This window comes from Lithobates pipiens, unplaced genomic scaffold (genome assembly GCF_037356315.1).
Source record: "Lithobates pipiens isolate NorthernLeopardFrog02 unplaced genomic scaffold, aLitPip1_a1.2 Scaffold_3, whole genome shotgun sequence".
NCBI lineage: Eukaryota > Metazoa > Chordata > Amphibia > Anura > Ranidae > Lithobates > Lithobates pipiens.
This window is the reverse complement of record NW_027507790.1, coordinates 100,316,624-100,336,014: the sequence shown is the minus strand read 5'-3', so window position 1 is coordinate 100,336,014 and position 19,391 is coordinate 100,316,624. Positions and strand designations below refer to the sequence as shown.

The window sequence follows — 19,391 nt, the reverse complement described above, 5'->3', positions numbered from 1 at the left end:
TCGAGCGATCGCTCGTCATCTGCCGCCGACATCGCTGGAACCTGGGACAGGTAAGTGTGATATTATTAAAAGTCAGCAGCTGCAATATTAGTAGCTGCTGGCTTTTAATATTTTTTTTTTTTGTGCAGCTCCTCTTTAAGTGAATGGGCTGCAAATTTTCACTGCAGGGGAATGCACAGGAATGATGACTGTGTTCCTGTGCAATTCTTTTGTGAACCGGCCCCTAGGGCTCATTCACACGAGCAGACAAAAAATTCTCCATTTAGTTGTGTTCAGCAGATAGTTTTGTAGGCATCTAAATAAACACAGCTGTGTCTGCCTATGAAAATGTGCGCTGCGTTTAGTCGCACACAATAAAAGTAGGTAGGACATGGCTGCAGACTTTATGTACATAGATCTGCAGATTTTACTCGCCTATGTGCACCAGATGTGCAAAAAAAAAAAAGGCAGTGATTTTTGAACCCCTTCATGACCGCGCTATAGGCAAATGATGGCTACAGTGTGGGCGCACATTACCAGGAGGGCAACATATGACGTCCTCCTGTACTCATGCTTCCCTGTGCATTGCCAGCGAACAATGATCGCTGCGTCCTTTGTACACAGCTGAACACAGATCGGGATAAAGGGACAATCACAGCGGCTCTTTACCATATGACCAGCTGTGTCCAATCACAGCTGATCACAGTGTAAACAGGATTTGCCGGTTATCTGCAATCTTCTCCTCGCGCTGACAGCGTGGGAGGAGAAGAGAGACATTAACCGACAAAGGAGAAATCAACCCTGGTAATCAGGGCACTGATTATCCTGATGATTAGTGCAACCCCAACAGTGCCCACCAGTGCTGCCTGTCAGTGCTCATCAGTGCTGACTATCAGTTCTGCCTGTCAGTGCTCATCACTGCTTCCTGTCAGTTCTGCCTGTCAGTGCTCAACAGTTGTGCCTGTCAGTGTTCATCAGTGCTGCAAATCAGTGACCACCAGTGCTGCCTGACAGTGCTCATCAGTGCTGCCTATCAGTTGTGCCTGTCAGTGCTCATCAGTTGTGCCTGTCAGTGCTGCAAATCAGTGCCCATCAGTGATGCCTGTCAGTGCCCATCAGTGATGCCTGTCACTGCCCACCAGTGCTACCAATAAGTGTCCACCAGTGATGCCTGTCAGCGCCCACATGTGCTGCTAATCAGTGCCCACTAGTGATACCTGTCAGTGCCTATTAGTGCTGCCAATCAGTTTCCTCCAGTGATGCCTGTCGGTGCCAATTAGTAGTGCAAATAAGTGCCCATAAGTGATGCCTGCCAGTGCCCATTAGTGCTGCAAATCAGTGCCCATCAGTGATGCCTGTCAGTGCCCATTAGTTCTGTAAATCAGTGCCCATCAGTGATGCCTGTCAGTGCCCATTAGTGCTGTAAATCACTGCCCATTAGTGCTGTAAATCAGTGCCCATCAGTGATGCCTGTCAGTGCCCATTAGTGCTGTAAATCAGTGCCCATCAGTGATGCCTGTCAGTGCCAATTAGTGCTGCAAATCAGTGCCCATCAGTGATGCCTGTCAGTGGCACCTATAAATGCCATCAGTGCCTCCTCAGTGCAGCCTATCAGTGCCCATCAATGCTGCCTCATCCGTGAAGGAGAAACATTACTTATTTACAAAATTTTATAAAAGATAAACTTTATTTTTTTTCAAAATGTTTGGTCTTTTTTTTTTCCTTCAGCAACAAAAATAAAACCCCAGTGGTGATTAAATACCACCAAAAGAAAGCTCTATCTGTCTCAAAAAAATGTCATTTCGGTACATTGTTGTATGATCGCGCAATTATCATTCAAGGTGCGACATCGCTGAAAGCTAAATAGTGGCCTGGGCAGGAAGGGGGTAAAGGTGCCCAGTAAGCAAGTGGTTCATGGCACCCCACATGTGGGTAGCAGTCACCTGTCTTGTTATGTAAATACACGTTGCAAAGCGTACTTGGCTTGATGCCACGATGCGGTCCATGGTCGTGTTTGGGGCGGAGAGGGGCTCATCAGCATGTTTGGTGCTACAGTAAATGCAATGCGGGAGTACCACTCACATGTGATCAGGGTCTTTCTTTCACATCTAAACGCAGCATAAGCATTGTTTTCTGTCCCTGTGAATGGAACATAGAAAAGTGATGGCAGAAAAAGACCAAGTCATCGAGTCTGTCCATTTGTTTGTTGAATGAGCCCCTTAGGCTGCTTTAGAAGATTGTACAATCAGATTGGATGGTATATGTCCTGCCTGGTTGGATCAGTGAGATCTGCTCTATGTAAAGTTGATCGCACATTTATGGAGAAGGGAGAAGGCAGTTGTAAAACTAGAATAAATCGTGGATGGTGTGCACTAAGTAGGCAGGTATGTGCCCGCCCCTCCTCCACCCTCCGTGTCCCCGGAGATTGTTGCTTTGATCTTTGTCCTTCCCCCGGTGTCACTCCCATCCCTCCCCCCCTCCTCCCCGCACACATCACATTACAGGACACTTCGCCTGTAACAATCCGCAGACAAGTTGTTGATCTCCGCTCCGCCCTCTCTTCCCGGCCGGCCCCGCCCCCTGGCTTGGGAGTGGATACAGAGGGGGACACAACGATGGGGTGGGCGTGGTCAGAGCGATCGGGTGGGCGGGGACAGCCCCTTTGGGAGAAAAAAAAAAAAAAAAGAAGAAGAAGGGAAGAGAGTCACGTGTGTGAGATGAAAGGGATGCCGCCTGGCAGAGCGCAGGGAGAAGAGCGAGCCATGGAAGTGACAATGATCGGGCTGTGAGAGGAGAGCGGGCCGGGCGGGGGAGGGGGGGAGAGCCGTACGTGTCCTGAGATGACGAGCTCCCAGCGGAGGAGATGAACGAGCCGAGGATCCCGGGGAGCCTGGCCCTGGGCTGGCTGGGGCTTCTACTGGCTCTGGCCCCCGGGGGCTCCCTGGCTAAGGAGACCGCCTTTGTGGAAGTGGTTCTCTTCGAGTCCAGTCCCAATGGAGATTATAAGACCCACACTACGGAGCTACAGGGGAGGTTCTCCCGGGCCGGGGCCACCATCAGCGCCGAGGGGGAGATAGTGCAGGTAAGAGCTGGAGACAGACAAGTGTGTGCTATCCTGTCATGGGCTGCAGGGGGCGCACTACTGTACAGGACAGCATGGCTCCCGTCTTTCCATTCATCCACACATTGTTTACACCTCTCATTAACCCTTCATCGCCCACCACAGGGACCCCCAACACTTCACCGCCCACCACAGGCACCCCCAACGCTTCACCACCCACCACAGGGGCCCCCAACACTTCACCACCCACCACAGGGGAACCTCAACCCTTCACCACCCACCACAGGGACGCCCAACGCTTCGCCGCCCACCACAGGGACGCCCAACGCTTCGCCGCCCACCACAGGGGACCCCCAACGTTTCACCGCCCACCACAGGGGACCCCCAACGTTTCACCGCCCACTACGGGGACCCCCAACGTTTCACCGCCCACTACGGGGACCCCCAACGTTTCACCGCCCACTACGGGGACCCCCAACGTTTCACCGCCCACTACGGGGACCCCCAACGTTTCACCGCCCACCACGGGGACCCCCAACGTTTCACCGCCCACCACGGGGACCCCCAACGTTTCACCGCCCACCACGGGGACCCCCAACGTTTCACCGCCCACCACGGGGACCCCCAACGTTTCACCGCCCACCACGGGGACCCCCAACGTTTCACCGCCCACCACGGGTACCCCCAACGTTTCACCGCCCACTACGGGGACCCCCAACGTTTCACCGCCCACCACGGGGACCCCCCAACATTTCACCGCCCACCACGGGGACCCCCCAACGTTTCACCGCCCACCACGGGGACCCCCAAACGTTTCACCGCCCACCACGGGGACGCCCCAACGTTTCACCGCCCACCACGGGGACGCCCCAACGTTTCACCGCCCACCACGGGGACGCCCCAACGTTTCACCGCCCACCACGGGGACGCCCCAACGTTTCACCGCCCACCACGGGGACGCCCCAACGTTTCACCGCCCACCCCCAGGGGACGCCCCAACGTTTCACCGCCCACCACGGGGACGCCCCAACGCTTCACCGCCCACCCCCAGGGGACGCCCCAACGCTTCACCGCCCACCCCCAGGGGACGCCCCAACGCTTCACCGCCCACCCCCAGGGGACGCCCCAACGCTTCACCGCCCACCCCCAGGGGACGCCCCAACGCTTCACCGCCCACCCCCAGGGGACGCCCCAACGCTTCACCGCCCACCACGGGGACGCCCCAACGCTTCACCGCCCACCACGGGGACGCCCCAACGCTTCACCGCCCACCACGGGGACGCCCCAACGCTTCACCGCCCACCCCCAGGGGACGCCCCAACGCTTCACCGCCCACCCCCAGGGGACGCCCCAACGCTTCACCGCCCACCCCCAGGGGACCCCCCAACCCCCTCCATTCATCTCAAACATTGTTGTCACCTCACATTAACCCTTCACCGCCCACCACAGGGGCCCCCAACGCTTCATCACCCGCAACACTTCTGAAATAATAATGGCTCCTCGCCCCCCCCCCCCCCCCGCGCTGTCTAGAAGGAATTGAGGGGTACATGTTTTTTATGTGACGCATGCACTGTGATAAATGGCGTTCCCCACTCTGCTTTATGATTACAGCACAAAAGATAAAACTTGTTATGAATTGCAGATTAGCCATCCTCTGCAATCATTTGACTTTTTTTTTTTAAAGTCTATCAAAACTCAAAAATATTGCAGCACACCACTCCTTGGATGTGAAGCTAAGGTCACCCTACACTGTACAATCGCCTTTCAGATTTGCCACCAACTATGTAGTGGAAGGGTAAATCTGACTTGTAGGGGGAGTTTAGGCGTGTCCTAGGAAGCTGTCACTGTACTGAGCCAATCACCTGCAGCCAAGGCATTACCCGCCCCAAAGCTGTATGTGTATAAACGGCAGGGAAGGCCTTGCCTGCAGGTGATTGGTCCAGCACAATGACAACTTCCTGACATGGGTTCAGGCTAAGGATGAGCGCAGGCGTGTTCGCAACCCGCACGTGTAGAGCCTGCCAGAAAGTCGGCACTGGAGCAGCCACGCAATTCAACCACGCATCAGGACAATGTCTCGCTGCTTGTGATTAGCACTCCGCAGTGCCGACTTCCTGGCGGCTCTGCCCGTGCGGGTTTGCGAACACGCCGGAGCTCATACTTAGTTCAGACTAGGATCCAAACACCCCACTACTGATTGAATGTCCTCCTATGACATTGTTTTGGTAATACACTTCTGTCATTGGGTGACACCCGTACTGAGGAGCATTGTCATCCTAGGACTACTCCCTTCTCCATGACAGGGGAGGTGTTTTATTGTTCATAGAGCTAGCAGGGAGCAATGCTAACTGATAACAGTCCAGAGGGGCAAGCAATCGGCTCCAAAGATTTGCACTTGTTGAACAGAAATAATAAAACCCTTTCAGTGAATATTTAACATAACAAAAGGAAGCAATGAAGAGCCATGTATTGTTAGTGTTTACATCCACTTTAACGGCCTGTTCACACTACATGCAGCGACTGACATTTTTTTCACACCCAATCAACACCCGTCACCGTAGGGGCGCCCTTGTTTTCTATGTGCCCTGTTCCCACCACCATGCTGCTGTGATGTAGATGTGCATGCTGCGTATTTTTCATGACTTGAATGAAATGTTACTTTGAAAAAAAAAAAGTAAGCAATGCCTTACAAAACAAGGCACTGCTGCCCACTGCTGGCACACAGCGCCACCGTTTCACCCCTCAGGCATGTGTAAGGCTTGATTCACACTAACGCGTTTATTGATGCATTTTGCAGAAATGCAGGGAAATTTTTTAACATGGGTTCCTATGGAACATGTTCACATCAATGCATTTTTGTGCCTCTGCGTTTATGGAAAGGGCCGGGGACTTTTTTTCATGCAAAATGCAACGTTTTGCATGTAATAGAAGTCAATGGACCTGCATCAAAAACGCAAATACCGCGTTTTTTTTCGGCGTTTTTGCCGCAGTTTGTGTTAAAAAAAATAAATAAATAAAAATTCACTGTATATGGTTGCTAAGCAACCACAGTGTAAAAACAAAAACAAAAAACGCGCGTCCAAAAATGAGACAAGCACTGCAAAAACGCTCAAAAGAAAGATGCATAGATGTGAATCGAGCCTAAATGGACCCTCAAGCAAGCCATAGACGAGTCAAAAAGCAAACGTTCGGTCGATCAAAAAACGAAAGTGACGCATAGGATTGTGCCCTCATTTTTCATTTGTCGAAACAAAATCCAGCATGTTGGATCAGACACTTTTGATTGCAATACGAAAGTGACATGTCGCACACTAATAATGCAAAAAACTAAGGCCCAGGAATTTTCATTTTGCTTTTTGACTCGTCTATGGCCTGCCTCAGGGTTTTTCCTTTCTTTTCACCCAGTAATCCTGCCAGTAACACACTTCCTGTCCTGGAGCGACAACACTTACTTATGGCACCTATGGAGGAGAATTGTTGTCACCATAAGCTACTCTCCTGGTTTGGACTACAAAGACCCCCACCCCTCCTTTCCATAACAGGTTGGAGGGGGTTTGTAGTATACAGAAGATTGATGGGAAATCTTGAAACCTTGCACCTTCAGTATAAGATTCTGGATTTTTATCACTCCCCTTAGGGTATACACTCACCTAATGTTACTATTCCATACGCCTTAAGGTAATCCTTTGCTGTCACTTTAAGGGCAAGTTATTCACAAATTTTGTCAGGGTGAAAGTATAAATGGCTCCAGTACAACAGGATCATATAAGAAAGTAAAAATGCCACATAGCGTAATCCTGCTTTTCAAATTTTATTTAGGCCAAATGCCCCCCATACAAAATGTATGTACTAGCTTGTAAAAACAATAGAGAATTAATATAACGCAGTCACCAGTCCGCTGTGTAGGAAGCCGCTTTGTAATTCGAACAACTGCGCTGTTTCTTCCTAGTGACTTCCAGCTGACCATGACACGCAAACGTCACTTCCAACTTCAACTGAGGCCGTCATAACATAGATGAATGGTTATCACTGAAAACATGGGAAACGACATGTGATGCAACTTTGATGTCCAAAGTTGTATGACTAGTTGCACATGTGTGAATGGAGCTTTATTGTTGGGTTTTGATATATTTTGGAGTAAATAGTCCATTAAGGAGGCTATCTATCCCATGGTTTGTACTCCAATGTTCATCCTGGGTAAGAAAATGGCAATTGAGTAGGTTTTGTCTAGACTAGATCTTTGAAGGGGTTGCTCAGCCCTCAATGGTACGGGAACTTCAGTTTCAAATCCGTTCCTCCACTTGGGGCCAACATGTGGACTTTTAGTGCAGAGGAGCTGAGATCGTTCTCCCCAAGCCGTGATCTGTTCTGCTGGACAAGTCGAGAGCCTGGGATAAGGAAAATTTTGGCTATTCTAGAGCCAGGTATAAGGAAAGCAGGGCTATTCCAGGGCCTGGGATAAAGAACAATGCGCTATTGCAGTGCCTGGGGGTGAGGAAAGCTGGGCTAGCCTAGAGCCTGGGGGTGAGGAAAGCTGGGCTAGCCTAGAGCCTGGGGGTGAGGAAAGCTGGGCTAGCCTAGAGCCTGGGGGTGAGGAAAGCTGGGCTAGCCTAGAGCCTGGGGGTGAGGAAAGCTGGGCTAGCCTAGAGCCTGGGGGTGAGGAAAGCTGGGCTAGCCTAGAGCCTGGGGGTGAGGAAAGCTGGGCTAGCCTAGAGCCTGGGGGTGAGGAAAGCTGGACTAGCCTAGAGCCTGGGGGTGAGGAAAGCTGGGCTAGCCTAGAGCCTGGGGGTGAGGAAAGCTGGGCTAGCCTAGAGCCTGGGGGTGAGGAAAGCTGGGCTAGCCTAGAGCCTGGGGGTGAGGAAAGCTGGGCTAGCCTAGAGCCTGGGGGTGAGGAAAGCTGGGCTAGCCTAGAGCCTGGGGGTGAGGAAAGCTGGGCTAGCCTAGAGCCTGGGGGTGAGGAAAGCTGGGCTAGCCTAGAGCCTGGGGGTGAGGAAAGCTGGGCTAGCCTAGAGCCTGGGGGTGAGGAAAGCTGGGCTAGCCTGGGGGTGAGGAAAGCTGGGCTAGCCTAGAGCCTGGGGGTGAGGAAAGCTGGGCTAGCCTAGAGCCTGGGGGTGAGGAAAGCTGGGCTAGCCTGGGGGTGAGGAAAGCTGGGCTAGCCTAGAGCCTGGGGTTGAGGAAAGCTGGGCTAGCCTGGGGGTGAGGAAAGCTGGGCTAGCCTGGGGGTGAGGAAAGCTGGGCTAGCCTAGAGCCTGGGGTTGAGGAAAGCTGGGCTAGCCTGGGGTTGAGGAAAGCTGGGCTAGCCTAGAGCCTGGGGGTGAGGAAAGCTGGGCTAGCCTGGGGGTGAGGAAAGCTGGGCTAGCCTGGGGGTGAGGAAAGCTGGGCTAGCCTGGGGGTGAGGAAAGCTGGGCTAGCCTAGAGCCTGGGGGTGAGGAAAGCTGGGCTAGCCTAGAGCCTGGGGGTGAGGAAAGCTGGGCTAGCCTAGAGCCTGGGGGTGAGGAAAGCTGGGCTAGCCTAGAGCCTGGGGGTGAGGAAAGCTGGGCTAGCTGGCTTAGTGCTTGGAATGATCTTTCACAGAGAGGAGTTGGGTTGCTGGTATGCCTCGAAGATTGGCCATAATTAACCCCTTCCTTCTTGCAGGAAACAGCAGATTTGGGGATGTTTTCAAGGTCAGCAGTGTAACCCTGTCTGAAAGCCAGCACACAACTGCTTTCTGACTTTTTTTTTTTTTTTTTTTATGGTGACTTGGGTGATTGGCTGCTGTAATATAAAGGCCTGGATTTTTCCTCTGTGTTCTACACATTTTTGTGCCACGTGCTGTGCAGTGTTCAGTAGCCCTCCATGTAAAAATGCTTTGATGTTGCGCGAATCTTCCATAATTAGAGTGCAAGCTCTGCAGGTCACCAGCGCTTGCTCTAGGGGTATGTAAACACAGTTCAAGCACGATGTGTTACATGTCCACCCGGAGCTAGACTTGACATCCTGTTCCTAATCATTTGCATGAATTTAGATGTTTGTTTTATAAAGTCGAAGGGATGTTTGACTTTAATATTAAGCTTCTCAAGGCTTCGTGTGAGTAACTGCTTCATAGTTTAATGAAAGAATGATATTAAAAAGTTTTCTCTCTGGTCATGTTTGATGTGCAGTAACTCATTATTAATTGGGAGTCATTTATTGTTTTGTAATGCAGTTATTGTTCTGTACCATCATATTACATATATGGTGATTTTTCAGACCCTGTTCACACCTGCATGATATGAAGCTTCACCAAAAGCACTTCAATGCCCAATAGTTGGATTTCCAATATATTCAATGGTGTCTGTTCCCACAGCATTGCTTGAAAACATACATAAACTTATTTTAGGACAGACTTGCATGTTTTGGCCCAAATAAATGTCTGAGTGTGCCAAAAAAAATGCGGATATGATGTGTTTGCACGTTTTTCTTGCCTAATAACTAGCTTGTCATTGGCAACAAATAATTGAAATGGTACTCAAGCTTGAAGTAGGAGCAAAAAAACGCCTGTACAAATGCTAAGAACACTGAAAAATAATCAAAGATGCTCGGCTCTTGTGTGAATGAGCTTCAGTGTTTTTGGTATATGACCTACATATTTACTTTTATCAACTTAGGAATTTAAGGGTATGTAGCCTAGGGCCTAACCCTAAAGCATTAGTCGGCCTGTGAAGCAAAACCTAAGGCCGCGTACACACGCGCGGACTGTTCGCCCAACTTTGTCCGTCCAACAGTTTCAGCAAACAGTCCGCTCAAAATTAGCATGGACGGACATGCCCACACACGACGAACGAACAGTTTGCTGAAACCGTGCGCGATGACGTGAACAGCACGTACGACGGGACGAAAAATACGACGTCCTATACACTGCATTATAGCTTTCGGCGTGAAAATCCTTTCTGAGCATGCGCGCAACTTTGTTTGACGAACAAGCCTACACACGAGCGGGCTGTTCGCTGAAACAAGGTTTCAGCGGACAGTTTTTCGGAAATTCCGAAAAACCTTGTCCGTCCAACTGTCCGCTGAAACTGTCCGCTGAAAGCCCACACACGAGCGGACTGTCCGCCCAAACACTGTTCAGCGGACAAAGATGGGCGAACAGTCCGCCCGTGTGTACGCGGCCTAAGGGTTTTCTATGTATGTATCAGGACCCATCCACATCTCAAACACTGTGTGTAATATATATATATATATATATATATATATAATCTCTATATCTATATCTCTCTCTCTATACAAGTTGCGTGAAGCCAAATGCCTGAAGCTCATAGTTATTGAGCTCTTTTTTTTTTTTTATTTTTTTTTTTGTAGCTTGAATCGGACAGATTGGTGTTTTTAGTGTTTCTTGTCTCATAGAAATGCATGGAAACACTTGACTCTCCCATTTTTGAGTGTTTTAGTGCATTTTGTCTGCTCAAATAAAATAATTTTAAATATATAAAAAAAACTCATGACCAAATGATGTAAACTTCGTCCATTTTTTTCTTGACTGAATTGATAAAATGAACAGTCCTCATGTGTGAAAGAGGCCTTAAGGTTTTTTTTTTATTTTAACATCCATTACCAATGTAAAAACGGACAGTCTGTCTGTTTTTTACATCCTTTTTTTTTTTTTTATTTTATTTTTTTTTTTAACGGAACAAAAATAGGGCTTTGATCCATTTAAAAAATAAAAAATAAAAAAATACTGATGTTGAAAGAAGCATATGTAAACTGATGTAAATGGGTTATCATATTTTCCATAGAGATGCTTCATTTTTCATCTGTCAATGGATGGATAAAAAAACGGACAAACAGTCTGCATGTGTGAAAGGGGCCTAACCCTAATCTTAACCCCAATATTAACTTCTAATAATAATCCCTAACCCTAATATGAACCCCTAATCCTAACCTAACAAAATAAATAACATAACACCTTACAAAAAATTGAATAAATGATAATTAAAAGTGGATGAAAACCTGAAAAACATAGCAACTAATGATGAAATGGGTGATATTTTTCTTTATTGGCTATAATAAAAAAAATGCCAATGCTCAAATACTTTAAAAATGCCCATAGAAACGCCTAAAATAACTCCTAAAAACATGCCGCTCAGATGTGAATGCAGCTTTAGTTTGATCGTTGATGAGCTGCAAATAGAAATGAAAGTTTATACAATGCTCATGTAACAGGGCAGTGACTTTTCAGTACAGTAGCTATTGGCACCCCCAATTTGTCTTTTTTTTTTTTTTAAATATGAATACAGTATATTAAGATTTGGTTAATTGGGTAGCAAGACTTTGTACAAAGACCTAGCACTGCTTCATTATAAAATCCTGAAATTGTGTGCGTTGGTAAAAGAAACAAATCTGTAAAGGAACTCCGGTTACATTCCTCTGCCCAGCGTAACATAAACATTTGTGCATCAAGGCAAAGAACATCTGCCACCTTCACTCAGAACTGGGACAAGGTATATTATTTATATAGGACGATCTTTGCATTGAAAACAGGTCTTTAACATAGAAATGGCTAGTGCCTCCAAGGAGACAAATCTACTTGCCCGCAGGCTATTCATTCAACGTGTCATTCATTCAGATTGACTGGCTGTTGGTGTTTTAAGACTGAACGTTTGTAATCCATGATCTAAAAAAATAAACATCAAATATGGTCTGGATTGTAATTGATACTCCTTAAATGCTTGACACTTTGATTGTTATTATGGGTTTAAAACTTGTAAGTGCAGAAATCTGGTGTTGTGATCCAGGCGCCCTGTTCCATATCAATTAACTGATGAACTATTAGATGACAGCCTTCTGGTTTATGTGCTGCATCAAAATGTAATGATTTTCTATGAAGCGGTCTTCACACATAGTGGTACTCAAGGTTTTATATTATGTCTTTTTAAAAGTCGCAGAAGAAGCGGCAATTTTTCTGATTTACATACAGCCGATATCAATGATTGACTTTTTTGGAGAGTGAGATGACAGTAATGTAAAGAAATGATCTGATTGTTTCCTGGGTCTCGAAGTGTGAGGAGCTATTATTGTGTGTACACAGTGGTGGAGTCTGCTTTGTGTTAAAAGATTCTTCTTGTAACCTATACTTATGTACCCTTCCTCATGCTAATCTAGGAACTAAAATATAGCTCTTGGGTTTGGTCCTAGTAATTGATTGTTACCCAGATCTGCCCTATAAGGGAAAGAAATGGGATATTATAAAGTAAAAGGTACAGTTTTCGCATATATGGCTGAAGATGTTTTGGTTTGTATGCTTGTTATTGACCCTTTTCATCCATGTTAGTGCAATAGTTAGGAAATATGTAGGCTGCCATTACTGAAAAATGACCTTTTTTTTTTTTTTTTTTTTTTTTTTTATAATGCTAGTTGCTTGGCTAATCGCTTTATTAAGTGCCGGTATGCATGAAACTCTTCTGAATTCCATTTGCTTGATACCCTTGTTTTTAAGAATAAAGATATTTGCATCAAGAACTTGGCATGCTGACAACCAGTTATTTGTATGGTCACTGGTTTCAATACTTTGGGTCCCTGACTTGTAACATGTAGGGTCTGGAACTCCTGGTTTGAATTCATTTATTTCCAAACGGAATGCACCATTTACTGATCCGACTGAAGTAAAGTCAGGAGTATCTTGCTGCTTGCTTTCCCCTTTCCTCTCCCTCCTATTTTTCAAAAATAATTATGTTTTCTTCAGAGAATACAAGGCCTTATGTCAATGTATAGTATGCACTCAATACTTGGCTGGGGCTCCTTTTGCATGAATTACTACATTGATGCGGCGTGGCATGGAGGCAAGCAACCTTTGGCACTGCTGGGGTCTTATGGAAGCCCAGGTTGCTTTGATAGTGGACTTTAGCTCATCTGCATTGTTGGATCTGGTGTCTCTCATCTTCCTCTTGACAATACCCCACAGATTCTCTATGGGGTTTAGGTCAGGCGAGTTTTCTGACCAATCAAGCACAGTAATAACATGAACATTAAACCAGGTATTGGTACTTTTGGCAGTGTGGGCAGGTGCCATGCCCTGCTGAAAAATTAAATCAGAATTTCCATAAAGCTGGTCAGCAGAGGGAAGCATGAAGTGCTCTAGATTTTCCTGGTAGAGGGCTTCACTGACTTTGGACTTGATAAAACGCAGAGGACCAACACCAGCAGATGACATGGCTTTCCAAATCAACACCGAGTAATGACCGTGGAAACGTCACACTGGACCTCATGCAACTTGGATTCTGTGCCTTTCCACTCTTACTCCAGTCACTGGGACCTTGATTTACAAATGGAAATGCAAAAATTACTTTCATCGAAAAAGAGCACCTTGGACAACTGAGCAAACAGTCCAGTCCTTTTTCTCCTTAGCCCAGGTAAGACGCTTTTGACATTGTCTCTGGTTCAGGAGTGGCTTGACACAAGGAATGTGACAGTTGTAGCCAGAACGACCATTGAAAGGCTTCGGAAACCTTTACAGGTGTTTTTGAGTTAATTATCTGGTTAGTGTGAAACCATGAGCTTACAATATTCGAATTTTTTGAGATACTGAATTTGGGGTTTTCACTAGCTGTAAGCCATCATCAAAATAACAAGAGAGGATATAAAATGTAGTGCATTGTGTGTAATGAATCTATATGATATGAGTTTCACTTTTTGAATTTAATTCCTGAAATGAGTTAACTTTTTAATGATATTCAAATTTTTTGAGATGCATCTGTAGTCCCCAGAAGAAGCTTGTATTTGAGCTTCAAATTGCTTAGGTGTAAACAGTTGTGTGGGCAGAGATGAGTAGATCCTTCTTTTATGTCTTTAGTGGCCAGAATCCAGAAATGCTGGTTTATAGTACAGATATAGCATTAGAGAGCCATGGGTTCCATCTTGCATACAGTTTTATTTTTATTAGCCCTCAAGTAGTAGTGCTTTGGGAGCCACAAGATGGGATTAACCGTTCAGGATATTTGGCGTAAGCATCGGTGTCGGTTCACACTGGGGTAGCACGACTTGCAGCGCGACTGCCTCAGGCAACCTGGACATGACCACTGCGGCGACTTGCAAAACGACTTCTCTATAGAAGTCAAAGCAAGTCGCCTCAAGTTGCCCCCAAAGTCGTACAGGTAACTTTTTCTAAGTCATAGCGACTTGTGTCGCTCCAATTAGAACAGTTCCATTGTACAGAACGGGACGCGACTTGTCAGGCGACTTAGTGTGAACCGACCCTTAAGATTGAACATGTCTTAAAGGAGAATTGTTTGTTGCCCTGTTTACGTCAGAAAACTGAAGGGTGATCAATGTGTTTTTCCAGATACTTTCAGTCATATGACCAGTGGATGATCAGGAGTGGGAATGCTCAGTATAAAAATGTTTTCTGTGTTGCGTTCTTTGAGGTGGGTGTTCAGCGCGGTGTAATACAAGGAATGCCAGATCGTTTTGTTATTGTAGTTGTTCTTCTTGCCATTCTACCAAAAAAGAAGAAAACACCTAAAGCTATTAATAATACAAGAATCTCAGATATTTTGTTTCCCTGAGGATGGAACTTTTCTAAGAAAATGAAATACATTTTATTGTATCTAAGGTGTTTTCTTCAAGTTCTGCACCAGCTCTGTTAAAAAAAAAATGAAAAATAAAAAATAAATAAATAAGTCAACTTGCTTCAGTTAGTTAATGGGCGGTTATATAGGAATACTGATGAGGACATTAATCTTTAATACTACAAGTTATTGAACTTATAATACCTCCTGAGTCCTCTTTAGTACACTGTCAATCAGAAAAAATTGTACTTGGTTTGCTTTTACGCCCTTTTTTTTTTTTTTTTTTTTTTTTTTTTTGCAGTTTGTTTCTCTTAGTGATGTCTTATCTGTTTGAGCTTGGACTAGGGGGAGAAGGCCTGGGAGAATTGGGCTGCATTATGTTGTCAGCTAATTGATGCTTTATCATTTGTCATAATTCCGTGCAGCTCCTCAATATCTCAACAATATATATTTATTTTTATTTATTACAGGTACTTATATAGCACTATCAATTTAAGCAATGCTTTAAACGTATAATGTACATTCACATCAGTCCCTTCCCTAAAGGAGTTTACAATCCTAAGGTCCATATCTCGCATGCATGCTTACATACATATACTATGGCCAATTAACCTACCAGCATGTTTTTTGAGTGTGGGAGAAAACCAGAATACCTAGAGGAAATCGACACAGGAACAGGGAGAATGTGCAAACTCCAGGCAGATAGTATTGGGATTCAAACTGACGACCCTAGTTCTGCTAGGTAGAAAAGAGCTAACCACGATATCCAAAATCCCAACGGGCATATAAAACAAAGTAAAAAGTAAAAGTGAAAGTAAAAATAAACTGGTGCTAATACCTACGATAAAATAAACACGTGAAACCATCCCCTTATACTTCTAAGTTATACCTATGTCAGATTCTTGAGTCACTTGTACTCCCCCGACTGTCGCCATATGCTCTCACTTTTTAATTTGACCTATAAAGAAAATTCACTTTTAATGGGTCATATGCCACATGGATCTTCCAGATACTCCTGTTCTTTATTGGCTCCTCCTGATCAGCTTGTGGATTGGGGTTCACCTTGATTTGTGTACTGATCCAAACCATTTGGTGGAGGGGGGATTATGGTGTGGGATTGGTTTTTCAGGGGTTGGCCCCTTCTTTCTAGTGAAAGGAATTCTTAAGGCATCAGCATACCAAGACATTTTGGACAATCTCTTGTGCCCAACTTTGTGGGAACAGTGACGTTACCCTCCCCCCCCCCCCATAGACTTACTATGGGTCTTCCGTTGTTGGCTGTGCCCTCTGCACCCACCTACACAGCAAAGCCGTGGCTGACAGCTTAGCGTGGGATCGGGTTGGATCGGCTTCCAAAAAGGTATGTATGGGGATTTCTTTATAGGGTTAGATAGGTTAGTGTTAAATTGTGGGTGTCTGTAGATGTAGAGATTTTAGTGTTGGGGTGCACTTATCCTTTAACATAACGGTGTTAACATTCGAGTGTAGGTCTGCTTGAAAAGTAAACTACCTTTAGCCAGTCTCGGTGGTGGATAAAAGCATTTCGGTAGTTAAAATCATATCGGTGGTGTATGTTACTAGTCTAATGAGTAAAAAGTTTGATTGGGGGGGAGGGGGGCTTAATTCGACTTAATTTAATACAGTAGAAGTATTAGATTCCTGAACCTTGAAAAATATTTTATTTTCTGGTTACACCAAACTTGCTCACTGGAGTAATCACACTTTGATAAGTATTAGTTTATGCTTTTCTTAGTTGTAGTTTTGGAGCAGTTAATATGAGCATTGTGATACTTCAAGTAGTCTTTCGAGACTAAAATCCCTCTTGGAGTTCTGGTAAGCGTCCATTTTGGATGGTTTATGATGTAGTTGTTGGCATACTCGGAGACCAGTCAACCTTCTCGCTACCCTCCACCACCTCTGGCACCTTTTGCCATGTGTATGCTTTCTGTGCTTTGTGCCAACTGTTTGCTCTCTTAACTCTAATCTTGACTGAGCTCTTATTAATACAAAATTAGCAACTTAAACAAGCCATTTAAAACTGTTTTATCCTGCCGAGCCGAGAGATAGTGTCAGGAGTTGGCAAAATGAGGAAGTATTTTATTCTCTGTGGAGCTTTCCTAACACTTATCTAAACTCCCTTTCAAGTCCTTCAGCAATTTCTTTTTTTTTTTTCAAATTGACAGGCATAATGCACAGAAAATTGACTGAGATTATTATTTAATATATTTACATTTGGAGAGCCAGTTTGTTTTTCCTGCTTTTCAAGATTTGTGAAGGCAGCCAGCTGATTGTGGATGGTGTAATGCTGGTGGTACTGATTCCTGATGAACGTGTTGTTCATTATTCTGTCATAATTAACATTTAGGGTTGTTCTGAAGCAGACTGATCCGGATCAAATCCTGACCTGCGATCTGATTTCCTCATATTTTGCAATTACAACCAATAGATTGCAGCTTTTTAATAGATTCCGACTAATCCAGTCCAGGTTTGGCTGCCATACAAAGTAGTTTGTTTTGCTGCCACTAAATGTAACAATATAACACCTACTCCCATTTTAGAGAAGAGATTTTCCTTGTAATGTTTAAAATATTACCAAACCCACAACAGTAAAATCAGTCTGAGTATGCAGTAAAGCATGCTAATCATCTGCATTGTGTAAAAAGGCTGTTTGATCCTCCCCTTCTTCCACAGTCCCCAACTAATCTGCTGATATTACAGAGCCTTGGGGGTACACTGCCCATGACTAAGCTCTGGGGGGGGCAGAGTGAAACCCTTTGGGGGGCATGGCCTGGTGGAGCCAGGAGCACAGCACATGCTCGGTTTGGTGTGTCTTGCTAGAGCGTCTTGGGAGGGTGCATGTGATCAGCACAGGGCCAATCAGCAGTGCCCAGACAGAGGTTCTGCAGCCTCATAGGACAGTCAGAGGAGAATGAAAACTCCTAGAAGCTGTAAGCGGGCACTATGGTATACTACTCATTTGTGTAAAAAAATTCCAAAGGGAGCGAGGGAACCGCTTAGCAGACCCAGAAACTGTATCATGGGTGGACTTGCTCCTCAAGCAATGACGTGAAGTATTCTTGAATAAGTGCTAGTGCATGTGAAATACAAGTGCTATTCTGTATTTATCTTTTCAATAAAATGCTATGTGCCATAAGCCGTTGTTCGATTTATTTTAGTTTAGGCAAGCCTAGGGAATGATTAGACCCTCTGTTGTGTATTTATTACTGGGGAGATTCGCTCGCCTCTGTTTTTATCCTGATGACCATTCTCTTTAAAGTGAGGGGAAATCCTTTTTTATTTTGGCGTTTATAGGAGCTAAAATGAAGGTACATCTTTACATGGAGACCAGGGATGAGCTCTGGGATTTTTGGATCTTAGTCTGACCCCACATGAGCTATCTTTTAGGAAGTTTCTTTTCAGCAGAATGCCAATAACAAGCGGCCTAGGCATTACTTGCCCCTCCAGCTGTATTGCCTACATGCCCACTGTATAAATGGGAATGCCTTGGCCGCTTGTGATTGGCTGTGTGCAGTGACTGCTTCCTGGTAGGACAATTCAAGTGGGTTCAGACTAGGATCTTAATATGTCTGATCTCGTCCCTAATATAGATAAGTGTTCTGGTTACAACTGTTGTGAGATAGAAGCTCCTCTCACTTTGGGAAGATTTGCTGTGTTTTTAGAGCTGGTTCACACAAGATGCAGTCCAGTGTGTTTATTCTGCATTAAAAATGCATGGACGGTGTTCAACATGGATTCCAATATACCTAGTTCACACCTGTGCAGTCAACAAAAGTAGAACATGTTGCATCCAAAATGTACTGGAACGCATTCATCCTCAATTGAGCTGAAGAATAAAAAGGGGTAAAAATGCACTGGAATACAAGAAAAGCTAACTGGAACCCATGAGACATGCATCTAGAACACAGAAATCGTGGGATGAACTGCCCCTCAGGGTGGGAAGTAAAGGGAGTTCTCCCCAGCAGGACACAGACATAAAACAAAAACCGATATGGTTTTTACCCCTTTGCTGCTCTTTTCAAAAAACAAACGTTGGCTTTACATACACTGTAACTCGGTCGTTCATAATGTCCAAGCATGGAAGCTATTGTTTATATTAACTCAAAACACTTGCTGAAATGATTGAGAATTGTGATCCATGGCATAGTTCTATACTTTTGTTCAGTCTTTTCCCATTATTTCTGCATGCTGGAGAAACAGTGCTGTAATTTGAAGATCGTCCAAGCAGTGCTGCTATATGGTAATACGCATAGTGACATTTTCTTGTTATATCACAAAGCACATGACCAAGGGGTGCATGGGGCAGCTTTAAGACCCTTTCGCATGGGCTTTCCGACCAGGTCCACCTGTCAGTTTTTTTCAGGCAGACCTGATCGAGACGCCATTCACCTCCTGAATGAAGTGGCAGATGTTAGCGGTGACATGTTCGCTGATATCTGATCCTGTCCGTGAAATCAATACGGATGGAAACCCTATTCTCCATCCGTCTGGAAAATCTGATCAGATGAAAATGGACATGTGGTCCGTTTTCATCCTATCTCCATAGAGGACAGCAGGGCATTGACAGGTCCATCTCTGCACAGTGAGTTGAGACGGACCGGTCATCTGCCTGATGAGCAAAGCGGTGTCCGTACAGGGACAAGCCCACGTGAAAGGAACCTTACCTTCCTGGTCATCAGCCCTGGAGGAGGAACCCCTTTAGTGGAAAAGGATTATTCTGCCTAATGCATTTACCTGGATTATTCCGCCTAATGGGGACAATGGATTTGTTTAATGCCATCAATTCCAATTTATAACTTCTTTGATCC

The 19,391-nt window shown here is 45.5% G+C and overlaps 1 protein-coding gene across 1 annotated transcript in view; it reads left to right on the top strand.

The window, feature by feature from the left end:
- Positions 1 to 2,655: 2,655 nt before the first annotated feature.
- ZNRF3 (zinc and ring finger 3) overlaps positions 2,656 to 19,391 on the top strand; it is a 203,840-nt gene continuing 187,104 nt past the window's right edge. Inside the window, exon 1 of the mRNA XM_077462084.1 lies at positions 2,656 to 3,061. Coding sequence (XP_077318210.1) covers positions 2,843 to 3,061 — 219 coding nt within the window. The 5' untranslated portion in view covers positions 2,656 to 2,842. The remainder of the gene's footprint in view (positions 3,062 to 19,391) is intronic.